At 47.7% G+C, this 13,516-nt stretch overlaps 1 protein-coding gene across 1 annotated transcript in view; it reads left to right on the top strand.

The window, feature by feature from the left end:
* SUSD5 (sushi domain containing 5) overlaps positions 1 to 5,818 on the top strand; it is a 66,440-nt gene extending 60,622 nt beyond the window's left edge. The window contains exon 5 of the mRNA XM_019799443.2: positions 4,154 to 5,818. Coding sequence (XP_019655002.2) covers positions 4,154 to 5,457 — 1,304 coding nt within the window. The 3' untranslated portion in view covers positions 5,458 to 5,818. The remainder of the gene's footprint in view (positions 1 to 4,153) is intronic.
* The last annotated feature ends 7,698 nt before the right edge of the window (positions 5,819 to 13,516 follow it).

Raw genomic sequence — 13,516 nt, 5'->3', positions numbered from 1 at the left:
TCTGTGTCAGCAGTTCGGGCTGGGCTTACCTGGCTCGTTCTTCTGGTCTTGGCTGGGCTCACTCAGGTGAATGTGGTCAGTAACCAGGTTGATGGAGCTGGCTGGTTTAGGAGGGCTTCAGTGGGAACAGTTTACCTCTCCTGCACATGGCCTCGCACCCCTCAGTAGGCTGTCCTAGGCTCGTTCACATGGCCGCTGGCAGGGTGCAGAGAAAGAGAGAACGAGAGCATGCAAGGCTTTCACTGTATCCTGTCAAAGCAAGCAACAGGCCAGTCCCAATTTGAGAGCTGGAAAAAGAGACACCACTTCTTGAAGGGATTAGTTACACAATCACATTGCATAAGGACTCAATGCAGTAAAAAATGGAGAATTGTGGCCATTTTTGTGCTCACCCTCCCACAGTCAGTCAACACACACACGTTCAACCACACAATATAACCACATTAAGGTCAGAGATTTAAGTCATGATCTTCTTAAATGTCCAGCTGGATTCAGTATGACTTGTTTGGGTAAATTTTAGAGAAAAGTTGTGTTGTAGTGGCTTTTGTTTCATTCTGTTGTGTTTTTAAGAAAAGATGGTACTTGAATACAAAACCTAGTCTTTATTCAGCAGGATGGGTGAGAATTTGTGCATACAAAAGCTTTGCAATTCAACCTGGTAGGTCTCCGGCCCATGGAATTCCATCCCCTACGCTCCTTGAGGGCTAGGACTGCTTGTCCTGTTCACCACAGTGTCAGACAGTTAGTGGGCACTTGGGGAAGTTTGCTGACTGTTGGAGTAGGTGAGTACAGTACTTGGAATGCCAGTGCAGCAGAGAATGAGGCATTATGACATAGCAGTGAGCGTGCAGGGGGCCAGGCCCAGACCCTGGGGGCTTGTGTTGGAATTCTGTATTGCTCCTAAGCGTGGTCCCGCCATCGATGTGGCTTTTGTCTAGAGATTGTGAACAGGACATCATGGGGTGGAAGGGTCTCCTGAAATAATTTCTAGGCTATCTTTTTCTTTCTTTCTTTCTTTCTTTCTTTCTTTCTTTCTTTCTTTCTTTTTTCTTTCTTCCTTCCTCCCTTTTCTTTTTTCTTTTCTTTTGTTTTCTTTTCTTTCTTTCCTCCCTCCCCCTTTTTCTTTCTTTCTTTTCTTTTTTTCTTTTTCTTAAAGATTTTATTTTTAAGCAATCTCTACACCCAAAGTGGGGCTCGAACTCACAACCCTGAGATCAAGAGTCACGTGCTCTATTGACTGAGCCAGCAGGATCTCCTCAGCTATCTTTTTCTAAGCATAGAACATGACATGCATTTGACATTTATCAGGGATGTTTGTTTGTTATCCACCATTTTTGCATTTTTGAAGACACAAAGCTCATAGGCTTAAATTTTAGGAACAGAACAGAAAAAACTTTTAAATTTATTCATAACTCACATTAAGGAAACAAAATATAAAGACTTGTAAGAAATAAGCCAAATGCCCACTAATCCAGTTTCAGAGCCCAGGAGTGTACCCCATGACACCTTAGCACTCTATCCAGACCTTGGTTCTGGAGCTCTTTGAGTTTGTGCTTTCCAAGTTGCAAAGTGAAGTGGGAAAAGACTACTAAAATGTATTTCTTCCCACAGAACACTTCTCACACCAACAACCAATTCTCCAAGTCTCTGGATGCCAGCTGGGTGTCTACAATGTAATTCAATGCTAACATTAACTACTCAGAATTAGTGCAGACCTCATAGGTTAAGGGCTCAGTCCCACAAGACTGGCCCCATTTCAGACGCCAATCCTCCATCCTGAGCCTCCTGTATTTCTGACCAACTAGCTATAAATTGGGGATTCTCACAACCATCCTCTCAGGCTCAGTAATTTGCTAGAAAGCTCACAGAACTCAGGAAAGCACTTTACTTACATTTACCAATTTATTATAGAGGCTATTATAAAGAATACAGAAGAACAACCAGATGTAGAGATATAAAGGGCAAGGTCTGGAAGGATCCTGAGTACAGCAGCTTCTGTCCCGCTGAAATTGGGTTGAGCTACCCTCCCAGCACATGGATGCATTCACCAACCTAGAAGCTTTTTTCACCCTGTAGTTCAGGGGTTTTACGGAGGTTTCATTGTTTAGGCATGATTGATTCAATCATGGCCATTGGTGATGGACTCCTCCTGCAGCCCCCTTCCTCCTCCTCAGAGGTCAGAGGCTAGGGCTGCAAGTTCCAATCCTCTGATCACTTGGTCGGTTGCTCTGGTAACCAGCCACCATCCCAATGCTATCTAGGGGTCACCTCATTAGGATAAATTCAGGTAAGGCTGAAAGGAGCTTGTTATGAATAACAAAAGATGTTCTTATTACCCCCATTGCTTAGGAAATTCCAAGGGTTTTAGGAGCTCTGTGCCAGGAACCAGGGGCAAAGACTAAACATACTCAATATATAGCAATGCCATAGGGAGCCTTCTTGTTTTAATAACCAAGTATGACTTCCAGTACGACTTGCCTTTCAAAGACCATTGAGAATGGGGAAGCCCAGTGGGCTGCTCTCTTCCAAGGACGCAGCTCCTTGAGCCTTCCTGACCTGCTGTCCTTACATTCTGGTCTCCTAACTGTGGGGCCTTTTGTTCATTCTTACTCAGCTGAATTTAGAATATTTCACAGCATAGTCTCAAGCAGTCTTACAAAGAGCAAATCAGTGTTTTTAGAAGACGTTTTTACTTAACATACATACACATCATAAGGGAACAGATCAATTAACTATCAGAAAAGAAACAAAGAAATTAGCCACCACACAGATCGAGTAAAATGTTGTCAGGATCCCCAAAGCCCTGCTTGTCCTGAGACTTAGTCATTACCCCTTCTCTCCATCCACCAACCTGACTTTTAACATCATAGTTTAGCTTTGCCTACTTTTACACTTTATATAAATAGAATCACATAAAGTGTGTTCTTTTGTGTCTGGCTTCTTTTCCTCAACATTATGGTTGTGAGATTCATCTATGTGCTTGTCAGAAGTAATGGTTGGTTCATTTTCATTGATGTACAGATTTTCCTTGTACAAATATGCTATGATTTACATCAGTTCTGCAGTTTAGGGACATCTGAATCATTTCCAGGTTTTGGTTATTCTGAACATTCATGTGCATGTCCTTTGGTGCCCAAACACTAGCTATCATCAGTTAACACTAGATATTGTCAGTCTGCTTACTTTGAGCCGTTGTGGTGCTATGGAATGGCATACTTTTATGGCTGTAGTTAGCATATCTCTATTACTAATGAGGTTGAGCATCTGCACACATGTTTAATGACTACTTAGATGTCTTTTTTGTGATGTGCCAATTCACGTATCTTGCCAAATTTCTATGGCTTGTCTGCCTACTTAGTATTGATTTGTGGGAGTTCTTTATGAATTCTGGATATGAATCCTTTGGGAATTGTATGTGTCACAAATATCTTCAAGTCTGTGGCTTGCATTTTAACTCTTTTCATGGCGGCTTTTGATAAACACAAGTTCCTAAAGTTAACGTAATCCAATTATCTATCCTTGTGCCAATACCACAGTCTTAAAAAGTACTCCAGTTTTAGAATAAATTTTGCAATTTTGTAGATTTCAAGAAATCTTGGTTCTTTGCATTTCCATAAATTTTAACATCAGCTTGTCAATGCCTGAAATTTTTATTAGGGTTGTATTAAATCTGTATAGATCAATTTGGACAGAGTTGACAACTTAACAATTTTGAGCTTTCCATTACACGATCAGGATATATCCCTTCGTTCAGTAAGATCTTTAATTTTGCTTGGCAATATTCTCTACCATTCCATGTTCAAATCTTGCACATTTTTGTTAGCTTTATTCCTAGGTGTTTGATTTTTTTTTAATGCTATGGCAAATGGTGTCCTTTAAAATTTTTGTTTCTGTATATTGCTGGTTTATAGAAATACAGTTGATATTTTACATTGACTATAGACCCAGTGTCCTTGATAAATCCATATATTAACTGTAACAGTTTATATGTAGATTCTTTGGGTTTGTCTGTGATACACAGTCATGTCATCTGTGAATGACAGCTTTATTTCATCTGTTCCAGTCCTTATGCTTTTTATTTCCTTTTCTTATGTTCTACCCTGCTGGCTCTGTAACCTTAGACCTAATGAGGTGTTTCCTTCTCCCCTTCCAGATGCAACTGAGGCACATATTGACTATGAGGATAATTTCCCGGATGACAGATCTGTGTCATTCAGGGAGCTCATGGAGGACTCCCGGACAGAGGCAGAGGAGGACAGAGGTCCAGGAGAGGCCTCTGAGGAGGCTCCAAAACAGGACCGTCTGGTCTCCATTTCTGTGGGGAGAGAAAACATAGCCCAGGATACAGCCTTTGTGCCAACTACAGGCTTGTCCACCACGGGAAGCAGTGTCCCCACGGACCTGCCAGGATCCCAGCTAAACCAGAAGTACTTGTTCTGGTTTCCTGCTGAGAACTTCCACAAGCCTGAGCTGGAGAAAGAGATGAATGATGGCACCAAAAAGCAGTTTCCAGCTAGAGACAACCACAGTAGCCCAACACCAGCTCCAGGTGAACCTGAAGCCAGGGTAATCTACAGCAACACTGAAGGGCCCTCAGGGCCATTTGTGGGCAGGACTGACAGCAGGACAGGGGACCCAATGGTGAGCAGCAGTGATGAGTCCTGGTTAGATGGCTACCCTGTGACAGATGGGGCTTGGAGGAAGATAGAGGCAGAAGAGGAGGAAGAGGAGGAAGATGGGGACAAGGGAGATGGGGCCGTAGGACTGGGAGAAAGGGGTCCAGTTACTCCCAATCAACCCATTCCTGTAGAAGTTAAGAAGCCCGGGGGTACCACCCTCACACCAAGTGAGGACATGACCCGTAGTTCAGGTCTTCCATCTCCAACACTGGAGGTAGAAGCTTTGGCTCTCAGACCAATAAAGGTGTCTGAAACTGAGAGTCCCAGCAAGGCAGATGGTGACTTGAGTGGGTACCAGTCAACTGTTCCTTGGAGGTTTGCCACAGAGAAGTCTCCCATGGCCACCCTACCCTATGAACTCACCAGCTCTACCCTGGGGACAGTGACAACTGCTGTCCAGCAGATGCCGAATCACATTCCCTCAACTATCATGGAGGCCACCCAGACTCCAGTGGAAACCATTGCTCCTGAGGTCCAGGATAGTTTCCCATACCTGCTGTCTGAGGACTTCTTGGGACAGGAAAGCCCTGGCCCAAGTGCAAGTGAGGAGCTGCTTCCAACTGTGGAACCGTGTGTAGGGGACGGGTGTGCCAGCCTCAGCAGAGGCCCTGTCATTGCCACCATTGTCACTGTCCTGTGTCTGCTGCTGCTCCTGGCAGGTGTAGGGGCAGTGTGGGGCCACCGTAAGTGCCAGCACAAGAGCTCTGTGTACAAGCTGAACGTTGGCCAACGGGAGGCTCGGCACTACCACCAGCAGATTGAGATGGAGAACGTCTAGCCACTTGCAGAGCAGGCTCTCCCGAAGCCATTAGGAGGAAAAGAAACTGCCACATCTCATTGCTAAACACTGATAACTCACCAGAGCATGAAACAGGTACAGTAGGGCTCATCTGTCTTTTTCTCAGGTCTTCGTTCTACAGGCCGAGAAGTGTCTCTGGAGGTACCTGGTAGGACAAGAAGGCTTTGGTGGCATTATCACATGCATCAATATCTCTTTAACCAACTGCCCTGGAACGTATTATGCTGATCCCAGACCTGTGCTCAGGCCCTAATTCCAGTGTGAGGTCAAAACTTACCTCTCACTTCATCATGCTGTTGTCTTGTTTCCCTTGTTTTAAGAAAAAAAATGAATAACTTCCGACCTGAAATTTTTAGAAAAAGTGTGATAAACTGAGCACTTGAAAGCAGTATTACTTAGGATAGAGATGTTTAATTTTTGGTGGTGGGACATAGAAAAATAATGGGCTATTTCCCTTTAATGTTGTGATGCTGTGAGGGCAACTGAGCCAAGAATCAGGACATCGTCTAGAAGCTTTGAGGTTTCTAATTGTTGAAATAGGGAGAGAGAGCGAGAAAGAAAGGGAACTCCAAGAGAATTTAGGACTGATGCTTTTTTGGGGGGTGGTGAGGAGTAGCAAGACACACCCACCATTTTCCTTCCATTTTGTAGGACAGACCATTGTCTTTTTAAAAATACGAGGTTAGTTTTAGGGGCGCCTGGGTGGCTCAGTCAGGCTTCTGACTCTTGATTTCACCCCAGGTCATGGTCTCTGGGTCCTGGGATCGAGCCCCGCATCAGGTTCCGCGCACAGCAGGGCATCTGCTTGAGGATCTCTCTCTCTCCCTCTCATGTGAATAAATAAGTACATGCTCTTGTCCTCTCTCTCAAATGATTAAATAAATATTTTGAAAAAGAAAAAAAAATAAAAACACGGTTAGTTTTGTACCTGTAAACACCATTTCTTCTTGGAAGCAGTGGCCTAGATGTCCTTGACCAGCCTGTGCCTAAGAATGTCATAGACTTTTTCGTTGAACTAACAAAACTCAGTTTTTGGTTTCCTCTCTCAGGATTAACCATTTCTCTGAACCCAAGTAAGAGGGAACGACATAGGAGGAAAGCAATGTTTTAAGAGGCTTGAGGACTAGGATATCAAGTATGGGTACCTATTCGATGGGAAAGCCAAGGAATTAAAAAGTACGAAATGCTCTGTGCTGGCCTCTTCCGTACTCCGTTGTGGCAATTGGGAGCTCCACGGAATCGTTATGAGCCCCGGATGGACTCCTCCTGCCTGTGGAACAACCCATTTCATGGGATCTGGATCATCTTAAGATGGCTCAGCACGTGTCCGACAGCGGCTCTCAGAACACGGTCCCCAGACCAGCAGTATCAACGCAGCCCAAAGCAGGAGCCCCGGTGGCGGGGCTGAGCCATCTGTGCAGTGAGGATCCCTGCAGGTTTGAGAACCATGGCTTTGTCATAAAAACTGCGGGCTTTGAGCCAGCGGAGGCTCTGGAGGCACAGAAGATGAGCAACACGGCGGCCCGCCTCCCCCGGGAGTCCGGCACGGCTACATGCGCCTGCGGCCGCACTCGACGCCGCCGAGCCGCTATCGCCAGGGGGCTCCCGTGCGCAGAAAGGAAACTAAGTTTTACAACATGAGTCACCTTCTTAGAAATCGTCTTCAGTGGTAAAAAGTGATAAAGCCCGTACATGGATTTTGAGACACTCAGTGTCTACGTGGTTTTATGGGGCGTGAGAGAAACCCTGATCTTTACAACTGAAAAGTTAGTGGTGGTGGTCGACCTAAGGAAGAAGGAATTTGCATAACATGTTTTCCACCCTGCCACCTCTTTTCGGTGCAAGCTTTGGACGAATAATAGGCTAAGTAGCGAGAAATGCAGTGCAGCAAAATCAAAGACCCTAGTCCCCATTACTGGGTGAAATGAAGGCCTGAAGCTATGATGCGATACCTCTGCGTCAGATGAAATCTAAAATAGGACCGAAATACTTTCTGCATGTAGCCAAAGCAAAACACGACAGAATAACTCCAGAGACTATACATATTTATAAATTAGATTCTTTTCTAATCTATGACAAGATAACTTTCCTATTCTTAACTATATAAAATAACCTCCATCTCAACATCGGGGTTGTGTTATTCGACTATTATTATGTAATAACCCAAGAACACGGACTTAATACCAACACAAAAATAGGTAATGGTAATACAAATGTATTAATAAATTTATTACAGNAAAAAAAAAAATTTATTACAGATACATTAATACACGTAAATGTATTATTTTGTAGACATGAACTACATGAAAACAAACCCAACACATTACTTTTTAAGTTTTTATTGATTTGTTGTCATGTAAATTAATGTTATAGGATCTAAAAATGCATATGGAAAGGGAATGATGAAAACATTTGTAAACCTAAATTACACGTCATCATGCATGTCTTGAGGCTGGTAACCCTTTTTCATGAAAATTGAGGGTCGGATGGTCCATTAACACAGAGCTTCTGAGATCTTTAAAATAAATAATTATTCCCCCCAAACAGTTGCCAAATGTATTTTATATCTGGGTTACATCATGATGGCTTAAAAAGAAAGAGTCTCTAGTAATCTTGAAAATCATGTTCCTGTTTGCTCTAAGACCACCCTCTCGGAGTCTCCGCCTTGTTACCATCTCTTGCAGCAGGATTTCAGGGATGTGTGCACGGCTCCTGGCCCTCCCCCTGCCTCCCTTCCTCTTCCTCACCTCAACTGGAGACCAGCCCCTTCACTACGACAGAAAGCCCAGTATCAATGCTCAGTGTGGTTCCTGGGCCAGCAGCACAGGCACCACTTGGAAGCTTGCTAGAAAGGCAGAATCCCGGGCCCCACCCCAGACCTGCTGACCTGTCCGCATTTAACAGGGTGCATAGGTGATGGGTGTGCAGGGCTGACAGTCCAGAGCTGATTACCCTCCTTCTCCTGACTGGACGCTCAGAGGGATGATTCAAGAAAGTAAGACGTAGAGACCAGTCATAAAAGCACGGGCAGGGTTAACAGAAACATGCAGGGGTGCTGGAGGCCTGTTAGGGGACCGGAGGAGAGCTTGGTGACAGGAACGGCTCTTCGGGACCAAACCTCTGGCCTCAAGGAAAGCACAGCCACCGTCCAACAGTGGCCTGAAGGAAGCAGGGTTCACCCTGCAATCTCTTGCCAGCACGTCCCAGTGGCAACCCAAAGTCAGAGGGTGAGGGAGCCCAGGCAATGTCGACCAAAAGGGTCAGGCCCTGGGGCGCAGGGCAGGCTGAAAAAGAGATCTGGAGAGACAAATGGAGAGAGGCAGCTCAGAGAACATTAGCACCAATCCCACCTGCCTTATGCCCCCTTTTACTTCTACGACCTCCAGGAGGCCATTCATGCCTCCCAGGTTCCTCAATGTCATGGACACTGTTGCGCCCCACCCAGACCCCCTTCACTCTGCAGGTGAACCCATCCTCCAGCTGCCCTGAATGTTGGCTGCTAAAATGTTCAAAAACACCTTCTGATCCAGAGGATTGCCTTCGGCCTGATGGGAGTTCCTCCCCCAGGAGCAGACCTACCCCGTCACCCCCAGGGCAGCCTGCAGCTCTGACTGCCATGGGCAAACCTCAGACTGCCTCCCTGCCTGTAGCGGGGACAACTCCATACTGTTCGTGCTCCTGAGCAGCCAGGCGATAGGCTAAGGCTGGTTTCCCTCACACCCCACTTCAGAGCATTCCATCCCACACAAGGCTTCCCAAGCTCTGAATCCCTCCATCTCCCCTCCTCCTCAATCCGTTACTTCTCCGCTGTATCCTGTGGATTCTTGGGCCGACTCCAATGAAACACCCATGCCCCCCACCTCTCTTCACACAGCTGCTGTTGGAAGGCTCCAGGCCGTGCCTCCACTGCTGCCCTGGCTGGTCCCTCACTCTTTGCACCTGCTTTCTTGGCCTTTTGTGTCCTTTCTTTACTGACATGCACTGGGCGTGGAAGCTGTTAGCAGTCATACCTGAAGGTGTTTTGGTCCTTGTTTGAAACAGTACATATTTTATCACTTCTCCAATGTTGGCAGCAAGGGACCAGCTCTTTAGATCAAAAGCACGCCCTGGATCCCAAATGTTTTTCTAAGTGGGATCCCAGATCTCCTCTACAAGAGAACCTTCCTGGGAAGAGGAATGAGCCCCCATCTCCTAAAAAGGCCCTCGGCCCGCGAGGCTAGCACGGATCCCCTCCGCTGAGTAAGATCCCAGACTCCTTGGGGTGAGGGTTCTGCTTTGCTAGATGATTGTCAGAAATCTCAGGGACCTGAGAAAACAGAGCTTATTACAACACACATCCTCAAATGACGGGATTGTGGCTCAGTCCCACCCAGTAGATAAATAGTAGAAAATAAGCAAAATAAAACATTTAACGTGATTTAAAAAAAAAAAATCTTTGTTTTCAATGACTCTCCAAGTTCTAATTTCCTGTAAGAATGGGATTGCACACATGGCCCTGGCCAAGGGATGGGAGGGAGGGAGACACTGGCAACAATGTTTAGAGTCTGGCCTCCTGTTTGCCACCTTCAAGTAGGCCTTAGCTTGGATCCATCTTGTATCTGTTGGCCAAATTGCTTACTTCCTTATTCTTTTCTCAAAAAATGAGACACCAGTATCTTACCCTATCAGCTCCGAGAGAATAGTGAGCCAACCTGTTCATTCAATAAGCCACCAAGGCCCGATATTTGGAGGGAGAAACTGGGGGCACTGAGAGGGGCTGGGGGTCTGGCTGCTCCCACGCCTGCCCCAGCAGGAGAAGCCCCCTCCTGTGGGGCACAAACCACAGCGCTCCTGAGTCGTTTCGGGGGCGGGAGTGGGTCAGTCAAGGCGAAGCTGGGCTGTCCTTGTGGCTTCCCTGTCGGGGACGCGCTACGGGGACGGACGGGATGGGGTGGGGAGCAGCCCCACCCCGGGCTGCAGGCACAGGAAGTCCTATGCACAAAACCTTTGGCTGAGGCTTATTGGAGATTCCTTTCCCTTTTTTCCCCCCTTGTATACAGTTTAAACTCTCCACACTGGGTCATTCAAGCCTGCAGTCACCAGAAAAAAGAAGTCGCTGTTCAGGGGATGGCAGATGATCAACAGTGCAGACAGCTGTGATGAAGGATTAGTTGTGGGTTTTTCTCAGGGCCTCGCTACAAACTGGGTTGCAGTTCCATGTGCAAACACTATTAAATGAGAATGTTTTCTCTGGCACCAACCCACCTTTCCCCCCCCAGTTTCAGTACTGAATTAAAAAAAAAACAACTGAAGTAGCTTAGGTTTACAGCTCACATTTAAAACTTCAAAACATTACTTCCATAAATGTTGGCAGGAGCCAGCCGCTGTTTATTCCACCAGCAGTCATAATAAGCCCTTCCCCATTGACAATCTAACAGATCATTTTCTGTTTGCCGCTGAGTTTGGTTCAATAAAATGTTTGTGCTCTTAAATTCCCTTAGTAAGAACTCCGAAAAGCAGCGTTTCCCAAGGCGGCCTTCGTGGCCAGCAGACCCGTGGCTCTCCTGGGTCCCCGAGGTGCGCACAACAGTGTAGTGGCCGCATTAGAAAGGCTCAGAATTCAGAGGTCCTGGCACACTGAACGCGTCGGTATGTGAGACATTTCAATCAGTCCCTTTTAAACCCGCGTCCACACAGCCTCCCCTCGGCGCTCCACTGCTAGCATGGAGACTGAACATTAACGGGGCCACAGTGGGTGGCCTCTAGACCCTTCCGGGTGGGTGCCCCCTCCCCGGGCTGCCCGAGTGACAAGGTGGCAGGACAGGTCACCTGATCCCCACGCGGGCTGCCTCCCCGCTGGGCTCCGTCCAGATGGGTCAGAGGACAAGCAAGGCTGGGTCTGGAAACTCCCACAAAGTTTACCAATGTGTTTGTTTTTTCAAAAGACAGGCCCAACTCACACTGAACCCATGAAGTCTCAATCCAGGAATCTTCTAGGCTCTTCCAAGAAACACGCTCAGGGAGGTGCTGGGCAGAGGTCGTTCAGTGCAGCCTGTGTACTGGGTTTCAGGTAGGTGTGGAGGAATCGGCCCACCTTTTTTTTTTTTTTTTTTTTTTTTAAGATTGGTTTGGTTTCCTTTGGAATAAAAAGATCAGTAACCAGGTTCCACAGCCGTCAATCAAAGCAAAGTGCGGATAACGTTGCCCATCCTGTTCCCAGGGCTTCTTCCTCAGAGGTATTGCTAGGATGGGGGTGGAGGTGCTTTTCAACCCCCCCCCCATAAAGAGAGGCCAAGTTCAGAGAGTGAACGAGGACCCCTCCCACCACCACGACCACCACTCTGTGTGGAACACCACCATCCACAGAGAGCTCACCCCAGGACAAAACGGAAGCTCTGCAGGCACACCGAGGTAGAGTGGGTCCCAGCCCGGTCCCCATGCTGGTGTCCTTGCCCGTCCTCGCACAGCTGGGAAGGACAGCTGCAGCCAGAAGCTCCCCGGGAGGTAAACGGCTGCCAGGTGCGCCGTCTCCACTGACTCGGGCATCCTGGGGCAGGCCGTCCACTCACTGGGGTCCCCTCTACTTTAGAGTCTGCCCTACGACTCTCCGCCCCACTGACTTCAAAAGGAGGTTTCTCTGGTGGAGCGGAGGGCAGGGTGAGGGAAGAAGGACCCAGCGTTCCATGGGCAGAGCCAGTAGGATCTGACTCACTGCTGGGCCGGAGGGTGCCCTGACTGGGGGCTGCTGGGGACACCAGTGCGGCCCTCACAATGCCAGTCACACTGACTCCTTGGCCACACAGCCCCTGGGAGTGTAGGCTCTGTGCGCCGGGCAAGTCCAGCCAGGGAGTAAGTAGCGGCTTACTGTCTTGAGTTGAGTGCCCCAGAAGGAGGGCCGGGCAGGAAGATTCTTGTGCAGGTAAAAGAGGAAGTGCTCTTGGGAGAAAGGGGAGAGGGAAGCAGAACAGTACGGAAGGAGGAACAGAGGGGGGCCCGTTCAGGGCTTGGAATATAGGAGTTTTCCACCCCGTTATTCACCATTAAAGACCCCAATTTCTATCTCCCTTCACTCCACGCCTGTCTCCCAAATGCTGTGCCAGCCTCCTCCAGTCTCCATCCCGAGAGAGTCCCAGCTCGACTAAGCGGCTTATTGGAAGAGGGAATAAGGTTGAAAAAAGAAAACGCAGATTCCAAAACACCACGTTCCTGGGTTTCTCCAGTCTCAAAGGTAGCTCCTTCTCAGTCTCTTTGGTAGGTTTCTTATGTCCCAGAAAGCCCCAGAGCCCCTTTTCTCTCGCTTCTCAATACATACATACAGTCTAGGTGACCCCATCCAGGCTCATGGCCCCACATACCATGTATGTGCTGATGTTTTAGCAGGGGGGATGGCATTCCTCCCAGACCCCCTTCACAGAGCCAGGACCCACATCCCCGTTCCCAGCCCCTCACTGTGCACCACTGCCAGTGGTCACAGTCCTTCTTCCAGAGAACTGCCCTCAGCTGACCAAGATACTTCAAAGGTACAGCCCTGCCCCCATGGGATAGTCAATAACTGATCAATGGAGGCCTTCACAGGTTTCTTCTGAATGTACCCCCACAATAAACCACATGCATTTGTGTCCCTGTTTCAGGCTCTGTTGAAGACCGGATCTGAGAATGCTCTCAAATTTTATTTGCATCCTGAGCCTCCCATCCCAGCCTCAGACAGCCTACTTTGCACCAAATTCCTTACTTACCATGTGCAACCAACTTCTCCATACTCAGTAACTGGCAACTCCATCCTTCCTGGTAGTCTGGCCAAAAACCTTTGAGGTCACCGTTAACCCCTCTTTCTCTTATGCTCCATATCCAAACTGTCACTAAATCCTACGGGCCCTGCTTTCAAAATAAGCCCCCAGTCTGACCACTTCTCACCATCTCCACCGTGACGGCTCAGGTTCAAGTCAGCACTCCCTTTGCCTGGTACCCCTGCATACACCCTTGCTCACAATATGACAGCTGGAGGGCTCCAGTCAGCCAAGGCACTCCTCTGCCCAAACCTTCCAGTGGCTCCCATCTC

The sequence above is a fragment of the Ailuropoda melanoleuca genome, chromosome 6 (genome assembly GCF_002007445.2).
Source record: "Ailuropoda melanoleuca isolate Jingjing chromosome 6, ASM200744v2, whole genome shotgun sequence".
Classification (NCBI taxonomy): Eukaryota; Metazoa; Chordata; class Mammalia; order Carnivora; family Ursidae; genus Ailuropoda; species Ailuropoda melanoleuca.
The sequence above is the reverse complement of the archived record's forward strand: the minus strand, read 5'-3'. Positions and strand labels throughout refer to the sequence as shown.